Below are 17910 nucleotides of genomic sequence, written 5' to 3' on the forward strand. Positions count from 1 at the left end.
CCTTCTTGAACCAAAGTCTCTTTTCCTGATGTTTTAGGTTGGACATTTATATAGCCTTGCTTTAATTGGGACATTTTTTGTGAGCTTAGAAGTGTGAACTAGAAACTTAATGAATTCCCTTTTTTAAAAGCCATTCCATTTCTGGTTTATTGCATTCTGGCAGCTAGCAAACTAGAACACAACCTAAGTATCCATTCACCAATGAATAGATTAAAGATATGGTACATACACACCGTTTTAGTTTACTGAAGCTGACAGAATGCAACACCAGAAATGGGTTGGCTTTTACAATGGGGATTTATTAACTTACAATTTACAATTCTTAGGCCATGAAAACGTCCAACTCAAGGCATCAACGGGACGTCCTACCTTGACTCTGAAGACAGGCTATTGGCATCCAGGACACATCTGTCACGTAGGTAGGCAGTTGGCCTAGGTCTACTGCTCCTCTCGGCTTTTGTGCTTTCACTTCTATTTCAGTGTTTTCCTCTCTGAGCTTCTGTGGGGCTTTTCTCTATACAGCTTCACTTAATTTCATCTCTCAGCTTCTGTTCATATTTTATCCTCTTTAAAGTACTTGAGAAAGAGGATTAAGACCCACCCTGGGGCAGGCCTCAACTGAAATAATCTAATCATAAGTTTCCACCTACAATAGGTCTGCACACACAGGAATGGATTAAAAGAACATGACCTTTTCTGGGGTATATAACAAATTCAAAGGACCACACATGCCATGGAATATTATTCAGCCATAAAAAGGAAAGCAGTTTTGATACATTTTACAATACGGATGAACCTTGAAGACACCATGTTGAGTAAAGTAAGTCTGACACAAAAGGATAAATATTGTATGATCTCACATATGAATTTTATATGAAAATTCATAAAGACTAAACTGAAAGAAGATTACAGATTACTGGGGCAGGAGTGATAGTGGGGAATGGGAGAGAATGTTTAATGTTATTTTACTTTCCAAGATGTTAAGATAACATACAATGGGTAGGCTTAACAATAGGAATTTGTTGACGGAGGTTTAAGAGGCTAGAAGGCTTGCTTTCTTCCAGGATGGTTACCTTCTAGCTGGCCAGCTATCTTCCCCTTCCTTAGTTTTTGTTACCTGGCAATGCACAATGCAGTATTTTCTCCAGTCTCTTTCAGGTTACATTAACTTCCAGCTTCTGGCTGTCCCCCCCCCCCCCCCCCCCCCCCCCCCCCCCCCCCCCCCCCCCCCCCCGTGACTGCTGTGTCCAATTTCCTTTGCTTATAGGGCCTTCAATCATATTGGATTAAGACCCCCCCCCCCCCATTCAGTTTGAACACACCTTTAATGACATCTTCAAAGGTCCTGTTTACAAAGGGTTCACACCCATAGGATCAGGGGTTGGAACCTGAGCATGCCTTCTGTGGGGGACAGGATTCAATCATTAAGAAATGGAAACAGAATTTCTGTTTCGGGTGATAGAAAAGTTTTGGCAAAGTATGGTGGTGATGGCAGCACAACACTGTGAATGTAAATAATGCCAGTGAATTGTATACTTGAAAGTGATTAAACTGGGAAACTTTATATGCCACAACAATAAATATATTTTAACACTTCTCATTTGCAGTCACTAAAATGTACTATTTGAAGTAAATGTTAGCCTCTTGCTGGAGAAAGAAATCATAACCAAGGACATAATGGTCATTTGAATACTCCATCACAACTCCTTAATTTTACTGAGGCTGAAAGCGGCATCCAGAGAAAGTACTGACTTGCATAAGACCACACAACTGAGTGGAAAAGCTAGAGTGACAAACTGTCCCAATTTACCCAGAACTGGGGAGGGTATACCCAGGATGTGGGACTTTCAGTGCTAAAAATCAGGGAAATCCCGGGCAAACCAGGATTGGTCACCCTAGGTAAAGCCAACCAGAAACCCAGGATTTCTTTGCTAAATCATTACTACAACGATTTATTTTTTGTAAGGATTTCATTTCTTCTAATTCTCTGATTTCTGAAGGAATTCTTGAACTTTAAAACCAGATCTTACTTTGTTGAATAATACCTCACTTCACTCTGGGGGGCTCTCAACATCCTTATCTGTAAATGGGGAGGCAATTTATCTTTGTGCCATCCCCAAAGTTCTTAGCTCATGATTTGCATACAGTAGATGTTTAGTGTTTGGAAATACAGGTCCAATATATTATTTTATTCAGTTGTAAACATCACCTTTAGAATCCTAACTTAGAAGTAAAAAAACTTTTTTCCCCCAAAGGCAGCTTTGCTCCCTTCACCCTCGCACTCTTTTATTAGATATGAAAGAAAATACTGTACCCCTTTATTTGCGGGAGGTCATGATACAGTGAAACTTTCCTAAAAGATCAGATAGTTCCGTCCACAATATGCGAAATAACCATTTGGGGGCTGAAAAATTTTTTTCTCAGCTCAGGTGGCACTGGCACTACTTTACCCGGCCTGATGACGTTGTGGATTCTTCTGGAAAGGAGCGGGGGCTGACTACCGCGGAGCCCCCGTCGGTCCCTTGGCACCTCCCTTGGCCGTTCTCTGCTCGTCGGTCGCGCACCGAGAGAGCCACGAACCCATGAGCCGCCCTGCGTTGGCCGCTTACCCCGTGGGTCGCAGTCGCGCACGCGCACGGGGGATGTGGCGGGGCGGGGGCAGGTCTCCCTGGCGAGGTTCGGTGGAAAATCCAGAAAATGGCTTCGGGGCATGCGCCACCGCGGCCGTTACGACAACCAAAACCGACAGCTCGGCGCACCGGGTCGAGAGGGACGGGGGCGGGCGCCCGGGACATAGGGCCCGGGCGCGCCCGGCGGAGAGCTGGAGGCGCAGGTACCCGCGGCGCAGGTGCGGTCGTGGGCGGGTAACGTCACGTGGCGAGGCGGGGTGCGGGGGCGTCAGGCTTGGGGCTGCGAGTTCCGTGCGGCTGCCGGAGCTCCGCTTCTGCGTTTTTGGCTGATCGTCTTCGACATTTGCTTCTGTACTTGCGTGTGCTTCCAACTGAAAGAGACTGGGCATGATGACTGATGCTCTGGAAAGACAGTAACGTTGGCTCGCATGAAAAGGGTTTTGTAGTACGAGTGAGAGAATCACTGAAAAACTAGGTGATTGACATGCTGCCTAAATTTCAGGCAAATTTCGTTTGAGTTGTAGACAAAAGCAAGCGTACAATAGAGAACTAAAATGTAAATTTCAGTTTTCGTGAGTAAGCCGGATAGATGTTTGAGCATAAACTTTCCTAATGCCTTGCCTTTAGCTACCGTAAATAGTGAGGACTTTTTTTCCCTTCGAAATTTCTTACTGACCAAGTATGAACGAGTTATTGAAAGCAATATGGGGTCGGCAAAATGGGCATAACCAATAGGGTTGTTCACGTTGTACGAAGTTAAAATAACAGTAAAAGGAAAGGATGGAGTTTTGCACTTAGCGAGGTTTGGCGTAGTGAAAATAATACAACTTTGACATCAGACCTTCGACGTCTTGGGCAAATAACTTCGCTTTCTGAGCTTGTTTGCTAATCTCTGAACCAATATTTACTGGACAAATTCTGTGGCTTATATGGTTACATGTAAATGAAGGGCAAATCTCTGCCCATTGATCTAGGCAGCCATTTCCTCCAAGCGCGTCCCTTCTTATAAAAACTGAGATTTGTGTATTAACAGCTGAGTCGGTGATGGTTTTTTTTTTTTTTTTTTTGCTAATGTAGAACTTGAAGGGTACATCTCTATTTTTGTGTGCAACAAGGCTTAACTCCTAATGGAGGAAAACAGCGTACTGGTAAAGGTAGGCCATGGTTCTTAACCGCTTTTGTATGACCTTTAAGAGTTATCCGGTGATGTGTACTGTGAGTAGGTGGAAGCAAATCCATCGCATTTAGGCTGGAATATTTCCCGGTGTTTGTTGAGCTTAAACAAGATGTACATGACGTCAAGAATGCTTGCCTGCCATGCCAGAGGACTCGGGTTCGATTCCCGGTGCCTGCCCATGTTAAAAAAAAAAAAAATGATGTACATGACGAAATACCTACATCTGGTGTATAAAAAGTGCAATATTGTATTTTTCTTTTTATAATCAATTGTTAAGTGACAAAAAATCTACTTTAACATTATTCTGTAGCACTAATGTGCACTATTGATTTCATGCTGATCTCATGTTGAAAAGATAATGTTTTAGATATAATGGGTTAGCAATGTTATAATTCCACCTTTTAAAAAATCTTTAAAAATGCAGCTGCTGGGAAGTTTAAAATCACATACAGTACATGGCTTGCATTTTATTTCTATCGGACAACATGCTCTAGGTATCAGTGCCTTTTGTTTTCAGTCCTTTACACATCTGGTTTTTAGGAACAGGAGCAACACCTGTTATGGATTAGTCATATGCATTTTTTTCAGTGGGGTCCTTGCAAAAAATTTCCATCTTCCTGCATGCCTGGACCCACAGGCTTTGGCAGTTTACTCCACAAAAGTTTCCTTGTGGCTGAGAGGCTTCTAATTATTGAATGCATTCATTAGTAATTTTCCTTTCAGCTGAAACCAAACTATTAGCTGCATAGTCTGATTCTCAGTTATTAAAAAAGCATGTGAAGAGGCTTAGAGACAACCTGAATTACTGAGGAAATGCAGTGCTGCTTAATAACTCAATTTTAGGACAGTGGGGTACTTGAGGACCAGGGAAATAAAGTTGCTCCTTACTTCATTCTTGAAACATACATCATTTAGAACCTTTTTCTTCTTTATTTATTATCTTGCAGTGCAGTGGTATGGTTGATGGCAATTTTGAAGAAGTTCTTGGCAAGGAGGTAATTAAGTTTAATCCTCCATTATACCGACAGCGTTACCAGTACATTAAAGATTTAGTGGAGCTACATAAACCCAAGAAGGTTGGTATTTCTCTTTCCAGACATTTAATCATTAAGACTGTCTTATGAACAGTTTCCAGTGTGAAAAATGTGAAGAAAATCTTGAAATTTTATAGTTGGATGTAATCTTGAAAGTTCCATATTTCTAGAGTTTAATCAGAATTTCAGACAAGTTGATATTTAAGTTTTTTTTTTAAGATAACAGGCATACTAATTCCAAAGAAAAGTCAAGATTTCATGCAGCTTAAGTTAAAGTACATTATTTTTAGCTAATGATTCATGGTGCAGAGCCAAGCATCACCAGTAATTAGCTGGTCTGATGGATTTGACATTCTAAATGTAGACTAGATACTGGTAAGATTTCTGGATGTACTTTTTACTACTTTGCCTTCAGTACCCAGTTGAGATTCTTCTGTTTGACCTCTTCCCTTATTTTGACTGCCACTGCACCTCAAGCTACAGCCATTTGTTTCTTCATAAATTTGCAGACGTATAATTCAGTTGAAGTATCTAAGGCTGCCTATTTGGCAGCTCAGAAAACTTCATTATGGAATTTCATGTGTTTCAACTTAATGTTTTGTTTAGTGAAAGTTTGACAACTTTCTATGGGTGTGTGAGAAGTAGAATCAAAGTGCAGTTTTGGAAAGCTTTCTTCACTGAAACATGATGGTGAGAATAAAGACTCAAGTTCTAATTATGAATGGGAAAAGTGTGTGTGTCCCTAAACATTAGTAAATACAGACAATAGCAATTGTTCTGGAATGGGATTGGTTCCTTCTATTTGAAATTTATATCTCTGAAATTCTGACTTTTACCTTAAGAAATTAGTTTCAGTAATCTTAAGGTAGAGAATTAATTATGCAGAATTCCAAGAAGATCATTTAAAAATTCTCCGAACCCTAAACTTTTCTCGCATTAGTAAATACAGACAATAGCAATTGTTCTGGAATGGGACTGGTTCCTTCTATTTGAAATTTATATCTCTGAAATTCTGACTTTTACCTTAAGAAATTAGTTTCAGTAATCTTAAGGTAGAGAATTAATTATGCAGAATTCCAAGAAGATCATTTAAAAATTCTCCGAAGTACCATTTGCTCCATTGGTTCCTTTCCTGGGTTCCTTGAGCCTCTCAATCAGCAATCCCGCTTCCTTTGAAACTTTGCACTAAGGTCTTGTACTGTAGGTAACTCTTCCACAGTTACTTTTTGATCATTCTGCTGTTGACATCTTTGTTAGCCAGTAATTGGGGTCTGTTATTGGCAAGAATGGGATGAGATGGGATGGCTGGAGAGAGGCATTGGGCTCTTGGCACCAAAGTGAGTGATCAGTGTTGGCAGTGGTTTTTCTAACCCACAGGGGTGATGCCACCCCACTGTATCAGTGTTTCGTGTTTGCTTTTTTCCTATGGGCTAGTCCAGAGAATACCCGGCTTCTTCATAGTTATAGGTTAAAGAACAAGAGGAATGTCAGGAAAATGATTGGCAGTCTAGTTTTTTCTAATGAGTTCTGTAGAGTTATTTAAACTCTACAAGCTTTCCCTTTTGCCAGATTGTTTGCAACCATTGATGGGGTTTATATATAACATTTACAAGTATACTTTTAGCTCAGTTACTAAATGGAGGAAAATTGAGTGTACTATATAAATATTACAACAACTTAATGCCTTCCTAAGGCTGTAATTTGTATTCTGGGGCTGAATTTTTTTTTTTTGGGGGGGGGTGCTGTATGGTCCAGGAATCAAACCCGGGTCTCCCGCATGAAAGGCGGGCATTCTAACCACAGAACTACCTGTGCACCTGTTGGGGCTGAATCTTTGTCTTTCAAGTTTGTGCTCTCCCTTCTGTCCCCCAAATGATAAAAAAAATGTACATACTTCTAAAAGGATAATTACTGAACATGCCCAACCAAAGGTGCAACTTTGAGGTAGACTGTAAGATTTATCCAAGATATTTATGGGTGTTCAAGGAAAAGACTCTGTGTTCAAACATTTTTGTTGGAAAAATTGGGTTAAATAAAGTTGAACATCCCTTTATTGCTATGTTATCATCTGAATTTTCAAGAGGAGAATTAGCAGTGTTCCATGGAGAATAGTTTGGGAAATGCAGAGGTAGAGAAATCTTAATCTTGATTTACAAACTGGGATTTTCTGATGAAATTTGAGGTGAACTTTACACATAACACTATTTCAACCCTTTGTAAGCCATTCTGAAATGTATTTGTGCATGTTAAGGCACAGCATAATATCTTTCTTGATTCAGGATCCAGCAATGGTTCATGTTCCCAAACATGTATTTTAAGTCTGGGTAAGAGCCATTAACTATCCTAGAGGTTGGTTTGGGAAATCTTGGGGGAGAGGGGCACACTTGTAAAAAATGTTTGTGATGAGTTTCTTTTACTGTCATTTGCCTTTTTCTCCTAAAGTGGGGTTCAGAAATTTAGGTAATTTAGTTAAGGTTAATGAAGATTGAATTGCTTGATTGAGAAGATCAGATTTAATAAAAATCTGCATGAATGCATGTTAAGGAAATAGGTATAGTAGGATTGTGTATGTTTATGAAATAGGTATAATAAGATTATATGTATTTATGAATTATAAAGCCCTATTTAAGGATAGCGTTTGTCCTGAGATGTTTGATAGGCACCTTTTTTGTTCAATCATGAGGCACTAAGTTTCCTCTTGAGAAGCGCTTGCCTAACACGTGTGGTGTTCCTGAGAGCACACCCTGATAGCTCACCTGAATACGAGGAGTTTTTTAAAGGCCTAACACTTTCTAGAAGGTCATGGGGAGTTCTTATTTTTTCCCCCAGATTTATATTGTTTCATTAGATTAATTCTCCTTTTTGTATACATTTCTACCCCCGCCCCCCCCCCCCCCCCAAAAAAGATATTTCCATTTAGTGACTTTATTCTGGTTTAATTTCTGATGCTACTGCCCTACACAATCTTTTGATCATTCTTGACTTTTGGCTATAAAAGCCTTTGAAAAAAAAAAGTCTTTGAAATAACATTCTCTCTCATTTACAGGTTGCAGACTTGGGTTGTGGTGATACTTCGCTCTTATGGATACTTAAATTCCACAAGTGCATTGAACTACTTGTTGGAGTAGATACCGATGAGGATAAATTACGATGGAAAGAGTAAATCCAAGTTTCTGAAAGAGTTGTGCATTAATATAAGACTAGTGGCATTATTTATGTTTAATTAATAGTATAATTATTATACTTATATAATACTAATATACTAAAATATATACATGGATATAATATATGTAATAATTAATCTAAATAATAATTAGATTGAGGTTATCGGAGGGCTATTAAGCTCGCTGAATAATGAGGTTGTGTCATACAAAACACTATTGAGTACTGTCTTGGGTTATTTCTGCATACATTGTGAATAATATCTGTATTGTATTTCAACCAACTTCTAAAGTTTATCTGCAATTAAGTCATTATAATAGCCCAAACACTGCAAATTTAATTTCAAACTTGTTTAATGACAAAATCTCATTACTTTAATGCCAGATACCATGATTTATAGCTGAAAATTTTAAATTGTGTTCATCAGAGTGCTGGGGCAAAGGCACCAGGCCAGATTGAAAGAGCTCTGCTAGCTCTTATATACGTGAAATTTCTCTAGATTGTTTAAAGGATATTTTTCTAATGAAGGAGAAAAAGTTGAAAACCATTGAACCAGATTGAAGACCAAAAGTATTAAAAACAAAAGCAGTATCTCAAAGTTATATGTAGTGACATCACTTAAAATCTGGTTCTCATTGGCCAGTAACGTCCCCGTGTGTAGGGAAACCTGTGATCTGGTGTTTAATACATTAAGACATGGAAAACGGGCCATGTCAGATCTCTGTCAATGGAGGTTGGAGATAATTATCAGAGGATCAGAGTTCTTTAGCTTTTGAGATATTCTAAATAGAGGACTGTGTTCAAAATGTATGTTGCTTTTGCAGGTATAAATTGTCTCCAGTCAGCGGGGATTATATAAAACCCAGGGAGCTGACTATGACAGTTACCTTGTATCATGGCTCTGCTGTGGAGAGAGACTCTCGTTTGCTTGGATTCGACTTGATAACATGTATTGAATTGTAAGTATTAAGCTGATTCAAACAGTTTGAAAAATCTAAATGAATTCATACCAGTAAACTTTATGTTCTTTCTTTTTAGGTGTTCTTTTTAATTTAAATTTTTAAAACATAACAACAAACAGACATGAACATTCTTACCTTATGATCATCCCATTCTTGGTGTTTGATCAGTAACTCATCACATAGTTGTATATTCATCACCATGATCCTTTCTTAGAACATATTCAGAAAAAAATAAAAAGAAAAAAACTCATACATACTCATACTCAACTCATACTCAACCCTTACCCCTCCCTCTCATTGACTGCTAGTATTTCCATCTACCCAATATATTTTGACCTTTGTTTCTCCTACTTTTTTTCTATACCCCTTATCACTCCCTTCCGTTGATCACCAGCATTTCAGTCTACTAAATTTATTTTAACATTTGTTCCCCCTATTATTTATTTTTGATCCATATGTTTTACTCATTTGTCCATACCGTAGATTAAAGGAGCATCAGACACAAGGTTTTCACAATCACACAGTCACATTGTGAAAGCTATATCATTATACAATCATTTTCAAGAAACATGGCTACAGGAATGCAGCTCTACGTTTTAAGACACTTCCTTCTAGCCTCTCCAACATACCTTAACTAAAAAGGTGATATCTGTATAATGCGTAAGAATAACTTCCAGGATAACTTCTTGACTCTGTTTAAAATCTCTCAGCCATTGACACTTTATTTTGTCTCATTTCTCTCTTCCCCTTTTTGATCTAGAAGGTTTTCTCAATCCCTTGATGCTGAGTCCCAGCTCACTCTAGGATTTCTGTCCCACGTTGCCAGGAAGTTCCACCCCCTGGGAGTCTTGTCCCATGTAGAGAGAGGGAAGGCAGTGGGTTTGCTTGTCATGTTGGCTGAGAGACCACATCTGAGCAACAAGAGAGGTTCTCTTGGGGGTGACTCTTAGGCCTAATTTTAAGTAGGCTTAGCCTGTCGTTTGTGGGTATAAGTTTCATATGAACAAACCCCAAGATGGAGGCTCGGCCTTTTGCTTTGTTTGTCCTGACTGCTTGTGAGAATATCAGGAATTCTCCACATGGGGAAGTTGAATTTTCCCTCTTTCTCACCATTCCCCTAAGGGGACTTTGCAAATACATTATTATTCACTGTTCAAATCACTCTGTGATTTATCAAGGCATCACTGTGGACAAACCTACAAAATCTCATGCCCTATTCAAGGTTCTGTGTACTTAACGGTGTTCAATTAAGCTGTCCACATAAATTATATTAGGAAATGCACTAGTCAAAATAGAAATTTTGTACCAAATAAACTTTTGTTTTAGTCTTACACATAAGTTAAATTTTTTTTTTTTGCATGGGCAGGCACCAGGAAACTAAGTTAAAGTTTACATATATAAATTACTATCTATTTTGAACACCCTGCAATATTGACATTCCTTTGTTCTTCCTCATGCAAAAACATTTTTTAATTTGTGCATTTAGTCACTATCATTGTACACTCTAGACATTCCTAGATTATACCATCTCAGTCTTTATTGTCTATCTTTCCTTCCGATTTGATTTGTGCTCCCAGCTCTCCTCCCTCTGTCATTCTCACATTCAGTGTACTAACATTATTGTATTACAGTTAGGTTGGATTGTGCTATCCATTTCTGAGTTTTTACAATCAGTCCTGTTGCACAATCTGTATCCCTTCAGCTCCAGTTACCCAATATCTACCCTATTTCTATCACCTGATGGTCTCTGTTCTTAGCTGAAATTCTCCAAGTTCATTCACTAACGTTAGTTCATATCAGTGAGACCATACAGTATTTGTCCTTTTGTTTCTGGCTAATCTCACTCAGCATAATGTCCTCAAGGTCCATCCATGTTGTTACATACTTCATAACTTTATTCTGTTTTACAGCTGCATAATATTCCATCCTATGTATATACCACAGCTTGTTTAGCCACTTGTCTGTTGATGGACATTTGGGCTGTTTCCATCTCTTGGCAGTTGTAAATAATGCTGCTATAAACATTGGTATGCAAATGTCTGTTTGCGTCCTTATCCTCATGTCCTCTGAGTAGATACCTAGCAATGGTATTGCTGGATCATATGGCAATTCTATACTTAGCTTCCTGAGGAACCACCAAACTGCCTTCCACAGTGGTTGTACCATTTGACATTCACATCAACAGTGGATAAATGTGCTTCTTTCTCCACATCCTCTCCAGCACTTGTTGTTTTCTGTTTTATTGAACTTTTTATATCTTAATCTTAATGCTTATTTGTAAAGAAAATTCCTCATTTGGGAGTGTTCTAGTTTGTTAGTTGCTGGAATGCATATACCAGAAACAGAATACCTTTTAAAAAGGGGAATTTATTAAGTTGCAAGTTCTGAGGTCGTGCAAGTGTCCAAATTAGGGCAAGCCTATAGAAATGTCCACATTAAGGCACCATAAGAAGTTACTTGCACTCAAAAAAGGCTGATGAACTTCCTTATTTCTCTCTCTGCTGGAAGAGCACATGGCAAAGTCTGCTAGCTTTCCTTCCAGGCTTCTTGTTTCATGAAGCTCCCCCTGGGCGCATTTCCCTTCTTCATCTCCAAAGGTCTCTGGCTGCATGGTCTCTTAAGTATTTTTCCAAAATGATTCCCTTAAAGGGCTCTAATAAGTGACCCTGGCTTGAATGGGTGGAGTCATATCTCCATGGAAAAGATCTAATAAAAAATTACCACTCACAATTGGGTGGGTCACATCTCCATGGGACAATCAAGAGGCTCCCACCCAGCAACACCGAATGAGGATTAAAGGACATGGCTTTTCTGGGGGCCACAATTGATTACAATTGACGCACGGAGTGTCTTCCCTTTACTGTCCTTTTTAACTTGGAAATAAATTTAAACTTAGATGCAAGTTGCAAGAATAAGTAGTACCAAGAACACCCATACATATACCCTTTACCTGAATTCACCTATTGTTAACATTGTCCTCATTTTCTTTATCATTTGTGCATGTTCTTGTTCTCTCTCCCTACATATATACACCCGGTTTTTTTGAAACTATTTTTTTTCCTTAACATTTACTTTGAGCTAATTTCAAATTTACGGGACAATTGCAAAAATAATACAAAACACATACAGAGAACTCCAAAACCCTCTGTTCCCATACCCAGTTCCACCAATGTTCACATTTTGCCACATTTGCGGATTTAGTCTGTCTGTTTAATAATTTTCTAAACATTTGAGAGTAGGCTGTTTACATTATGCTCCTTGAACACATACTTCTCAGGTACATTTCTTAAGAACAAGGATATTCACCTTAAGTACAGTTTTCAAATTCAAGAACCTTAACAGTAACGTGCAGCTTACAGTCTATATCCCCATCTTTTCATATGTCCCAATAATGTCCCTTGAGCCTATTCTCCATTATTGGATCCCATTCAGGGTCATGTATTGCATTTAATTGTCATTGTCCTTTTTTTTTTTTTTCCTTTTGTATTATGCTGTATAGTGGGGGTCACATTCATTCTTTTTTCCATGTGAGTATCCCATAATTGTAATACCATTCGTTGAATATTTTGTTTGTTTGTTTTTGTTGGTTTTTATTTGTTTGTTTGGGAAGTGCATGGGCTGGCAGTTGAACCTGGGTCTCCCACATGGCAGAGAATTCTACCACTGAACTACCCGTCCACCCTCTGTCATTGTCTTTTTAGTTGTTGTATCTCTCTCTTTTTTTAAATTGTGGAAATATGTATACAATATAAACTTTCTCATTTTGATACCCCCATGCATAGCATTCAGTGGGTAAATCACATTTATAAAGTTATGCTAACCTCACCGTTATCATTACCAGAACTACCCCCTTACCCCCTACAAATTCTGCTCTCATGCGTTAACTCCATTCCCCCAGCCCCTGCCCTGGTAACGTGTACTTTCTGTCTCTATGCATTCACATGTTCTAACTATATTATATAAGTGGAATCATACAATGTCTGTCCCTTTGTGTGTGATTTATTTCACCCAACGTTTTTTTTTTTTAATGATCCATTTTTAAGGGTAAGTTATATATATCATGACCATGTATTTTCTAGATAAGGGATGGATATTCTTTTATATAGCCAGTACAGTTATAAATTTCAATAAATTCAACATTAATACAATACTTTATTATTATTCCATTTTGGTCAGTTAACCCAGTAATATATAATATTATATAATAATAATTTATAAAATTATTTTCTCCTCTTTTATAGACCTAAATGCAATGCCTGACCCTTGACTGGATGTTATAATGAAGGAAAAAATCTAGGATTAAGTGTTGCATTTAGTTGTCAAGTCTCTTTACCCTTTTTAAATTTGAAACATTCTACAGCCTTTGTTTATGGCATTGATAGTCTGGAAGAATGAAGTGCCCCCTCTGCCTGCCACCATCAGAGAATGTTTTTCATTGCTGGGCTCCTGGTAACCAGATTCAGATTATATGTTTTTTGAAAACTGAGGGACATTGCGGAGGTGATCTTGTGTCCTTCTGAGAACATCCCATCTGGAGGCACATGGTATCCATCTGTCCCTCTTTGGTGATACTAATTTTTTTAATATATAATATATGATTTTATGTATGTGAAATTTCAAAAATCAGTCAAAGCCAAGTATATAGAACCATACATATGTAGTGAAAACTGTAAAAATATCCATTGGAATGACACTAACTTCAGAGTCACTGTAACCTGGGCAAGAGAGGAGTGAAGGGATGGGAGGAGTGGTGAGAAGGAACAGGAGTGGGGCTTTAGCCATATGTAGCAGGTGATGTTAATTTTGATGCCCCAGCCAAGGTCCCTGTTTGCTCCATTATATAATTACTGTTTTATTCTCTCAATTAATAAGCTGTTTATGGAGACACTTTAAAGACCTTGCAACTGTTTTGCCCCTTGTCCACATTTCCTCCTACATTTGGTATCCTCTAATGATTCTTGTGTGACTCAGTTGTTACTGTTATGGTGGCAAATAATGGTTTTTCCAATTCCAGCACTGACTCTACATTTACCTGTTGGTCTTCATTATTCTACTGAGGAAAAGCCATCTGTTCTCCCCATTTGTTCATTCATAAATACTTCACTATCCGTATGAACTTATGAATTCCTATTTTTTTTTTTTTTTAACAAACAAACAAAAAACTATTTCAGGTGCAGCTTCATTCAGTGTTCCAACATAGTTACATTACACTTAGGTATTATTGTGCTGTCCATTTTTGAGTTTTTGTATCTAGTCCTGTTGCACAGTCTGTATCCCTTCAGCTCCAATTACCCATTATCTTACCCTGTTTCTAACTCCTGCTGGTCTCTGTTACCAATGATATATTCCAAGCTGATTCTCGAATGTCGGTTCACATCAGTGGGACCATACAGTATTTGTCCTTTAGTTTTTGGCTAGACTCACTCAGCATAATGTTCTCTAGGTCCATCCATGTTATTACATGCTTCATAAGTTTAGTCTGTCTTAAAGCTGCATAATATTCCATCGTAGGTATACGCCACAGTTTGTTTAGCCACTCGTCTGTTGATGGACATTTTGGCTGTTTCCATCTCTTTGCAATTGTAGATAATGCTGCTATAAACACTGGTGTGCAAATGTCCGTCTATGTCTTTGCCCTTAAGTCCTTTGAGTAGATACCTAGCAGTGGTATTGCTGGGTCGTAATCCATTCTGCCAGTCTATGTCTTTTGATTGGGAAATTCAGTCCATTAACTTTTAGTGTTATTACTGTTTGGATAATATTTTCCTCTACCATTTTGGCTTTTGTGTTATATATATCGTATCTGATTTTCCTTCTTTCTACACTTTACTCCATACCTCTCTCTTCTGTCTTTTTGTATCTGACTCTAGTGCTCCCTTTAGTATTTCTTGCAGAGCTGGTCTCTTGGTCACAAATTCTCTCAGTGACTTTTTGTCTATAAATGTTTTAATTTCTCCTTCATTTTTGAAGGACAATTTTGCTGGATATAGAAGTCTTGGTTGGCAGTTTTTCTCTTTTAGTAATTTAAATATATCATCCCACTGTCTTCTAGCTTCCATGGTTTCTGCTGAGAAATCTACACATAGTCTTATTGGGTTTCCCTTGTATGTGACAGATTGTTTTTCTCTTGCTGCTTTCAAGATCCTCTCTTTCTCTTTGACCTCTGACATTCTAACTAGTAAGTGTCTTGGAGAACGCCTATTTGGGTCTAATCTCTTTGGGGTGCGCTGCACTTCTTGGATCTGTAAATTTAGGTCTTTCATAAGAGTTGGGAAATTTTCAGTGATAATTTCTTCCATTAGTTTTTCTCCTCCTTTTCCCTTCTCTTCTCCTTCTGGGACACCCACAACACGTATATTTGTGCGCTTCATATTGTCCTTGAGTTCCCTGATCCCCTGCTCAAGTTTTTCCATTCTTTTCCCTATAGTTTCTGTTTCTTTTTGGAATTCAGATGTTCCATCCTCCAGTTCACTAATTGTAGCTTCTGTCTCTTTAGATCTACCATTGTAGGTATCCATTGTTTTTTCCATTTTTTCTTCTTTGTCCTTCACTCCCATAAGTTCTGTGATTTGTTTTTTCAGATTTTCTATTTCTTCTTTTTGTTCAGCCCATGTCTTCTTCATGTCCTCCCTCAATTTATTGATTTGGTTTTTGAAGAGTTTTTCCATTTCTGTTCGTATATTCAGCATTAGTTGTTTCAGCTCCTGTATCTCATTTGAACTATTGGTTTGTTCCTTTGAGTGGGCCATATCTTCAATTTTCCGAGCGTCATCCATTATTTTCTGCTGGTGTCTGGGCATTTGATCAGATTTCCCTGGGTGTGGGACCCGGCTGGTTGAAAGGTTTTTCTGTGAAATCTCTGGGCTCTGTTTTTCTTTTCCTGCCCAGTAGGTGGCGCTCGTGGCCCTCGTCTGTCTGCGGGTCCCACCAGTAAAAGATGCTGTGGCTCCTTTAACTTGCCAATCTGAATCTCGCAGTCGGCCCGGGAAACCGCGCGTGGAGCGGGGGTCGCCGGCTGCTGCAGCTTGGGGGAGTGCCGGTCCAAATTGCCCAGCTGGCCCGAGACGCCAAGCGTGGTGGGAGGGCCCCGCTATCCAACGTTCCCAGTCAGACCGGGGAGCCACGTGCGTGGAGGGGACCCCAGTCGCCAGCCGCCACGGCCGGGAAAACGCGCGCCCCTCGGGTATCTCACCGCAGCGGTTTCTCCCTGCCCGTTCAGCTGTTCCAGAATGGGGTACGCTGTCTTTTTGGTCTCTGTCGTGGCTCCGGGAGCTGTTTCGTATTGTTTCTGTTTCTTTAGTTGCTGTTCTGGAGGAGGAACTAGTAAAAGGTCAATTTAAGAATAAAGGAAAAAAGGAATCCAGTCATCAAGGCAGGAGAATACAGACTGCCCATAAAGAGATCTGCCTCATCTTGTCATCAGACTTCTCTTAGGCAACTCTAAATGTTGGAAGTCAACAGAATCATGTCCACGGAGACCTGGCCTGTATGCGGGGCTGGGCCTGGCCCCAACTGCCCCACGCCGCCCCAGCCCGCAGAGCAGGAGGGTCCAGGGCTAGCTCATCCTGGTCAATCCCTGAATTCCTATTTTTTAATGCTTCATAATTCATTGCTGTACTTAATTATTTTATGGCTTACATTATCCCAGTTTTGGCCAGTGGGAGCCCCTTCAAGTTGGCTCCCTTGTCCTTGTGACATGTCTGTCTCATTTTTATGAACATTTTTTTCCTCTGGCATAACAAGATGTTTCTGACCTGTTTTCTGTTTTTCCTGTTCCAGCCTGATGTCATTTCTCCAAGGAGCTTGGGTATTTAGAAACCATGGGCTCTTAATGTATCTTCATGGCACCAGGAATCAAACTCGGGTCTCCAGTGTGGCAGGCAAGAACTCTGCCACTGCGCCACCATTGCCTGCCCTTCATGGCCTTTTAATAGTAAAGTGGTCCGTTTGCCTGGTGATGTGTTCAGGTTGATTTCCAAGTTTTAGTAGCATGCTCTTTTTCAGAGAAGACTTTGGTCTCACTATTTATATATAAAGTATATCCAGTTTGTCCTTTTTGAAGTCCTTCTTGGACCCTTTATCTTTTATTTATTAATTATTATGAGAATTACTTGCAAATAATCAGTATACTCTTTGTCCTTCCAGTCAATTTTTTTTTTTTATACATGGGCAGGCACCAGGAATCGAACCTGGGTCCTCTGGCACGGCAGGCAAGCGTTCTTGCCTGCTGAGCCACCGTGGCCCGCCCAATATCTCAGAATTTAGAAATAACAGTTACAACCCCAGAATGTATGTGACTGCTGTAAAAGCTTGCAATCTAGAACCGTTTACAATAGCCCCCAACCTGATAACCCATGCTCTTGACTTCAGTTCACTATGTTTTTATATTATAGTCCATATGAGTGAAGCATGATAATATTTGTCTTTCTGTTTCTGACATTTCATTCAATATACAGTCCTTAGGGTTCATTCACCTGGTTGCATGCCTCACAGCTTCATTCCTTCTTGTGGCCATTCAGTAGTCTGTTGTACATATACACCACAATTCCCCCTTCCTTTCCTTAGTCATTGTACTCTTAGGCCACCTCCATGCATCGTGAATCGCGAACACTGCCATCATAAACACCAGTGTGCAAATGTCCATTCATATCCCTACAGTCAGTTCCTCCAGGTATATACTGAGCAATGGGGTTGCAGGATCATATGGCAGCCCCACCCCTAGCCTCCTGTGGCACCACCACACTGCCCTCCAGAAGGGTTGCACTTCTCAGCTTGCCTACCAACAGTGAATAGGTACATCTCTTTCTCCACATTTTCTTTAGCAATTACTTCTCTCTGTTCATTTTTAAACAGTTTTATTTACACATCATACAATCCAATGACTGTAGAACCTGGTGTGCATTGATTGTATATTTGTTATATTGTATAACATTAGAACATTGATA

At 39.4% G+C, this 17910-nt stretch overlaps 1 protein-coding gene and 1 long non-coding RNA gene across 10 annotated transcripts in view; both read left to right on the plus strand.

Annotated features, from left to right (window-relative positions):
* Positions 1–245: 245 nt before the first annotated feature.
* Positions 246–2455, plus strand: LOC143649930 (uncharacterized). The gene is made up of 3 exons (XR_013159228.1): positions 246–419; positions 656–820; positions 2430–2455. It is a non-coding gene; the product is annotated as an uncharacterized LOC143649930 (long non-coding RNA).
* A 264-nt stretch (positions 2456–2719) lies between these two features.
* Positions 2720–17910, plus strand: part of HENMT1 (HEN methyltransferase 1) — a 43124-nt gene continuing 27933 nt past the window's right edge. Inside the window, exons 1-5 of one of the 9 annotated variants that reach the window (XM_077120054.1) lie at positions 2720–2833; positions 3708–3784; positions 4755–4883; positions 7888–8000; positions 8828–8962. In XM_077120054.1, coding sequence (XP_076976169.1) covers positions 3758–3784; positions 4755–4883; positions 7888–8000; positions 8828–8962 — 404 coding nt within the window. In that variant the 5' untranslated portion in view covers positions 2720–2833; positions 3708–3757. Of the gene's footprint in view, positions 2849–2887; positions 3106–3707; positions 3785–4754; positions 4884–7887; positions 8001–8827; positions 8963–17910 lie in introns of those variants that run through there. The other 8 variants (XM_077120052.1, XM_077120058.1, XM_077120053.1 and 5 more) reach the window with 8 other exon arrangements.

Source organism: Tamandua tetradactyla, chromosome 11, assembly GCF_023851605.1.
Source record: "Tamandua tetradactyla isolate mTamTet1 chromosome 11, mTamTet1.pri, whole genome shotgun sequence".
Classification (NCBI taxonomy): domain Eukaryota; kingdom Metazoa; phylum Chordata; class Mammalia; order Pilosa; family Myrmecophagidae; genus Tamandua; species Tamandua tetradactyla.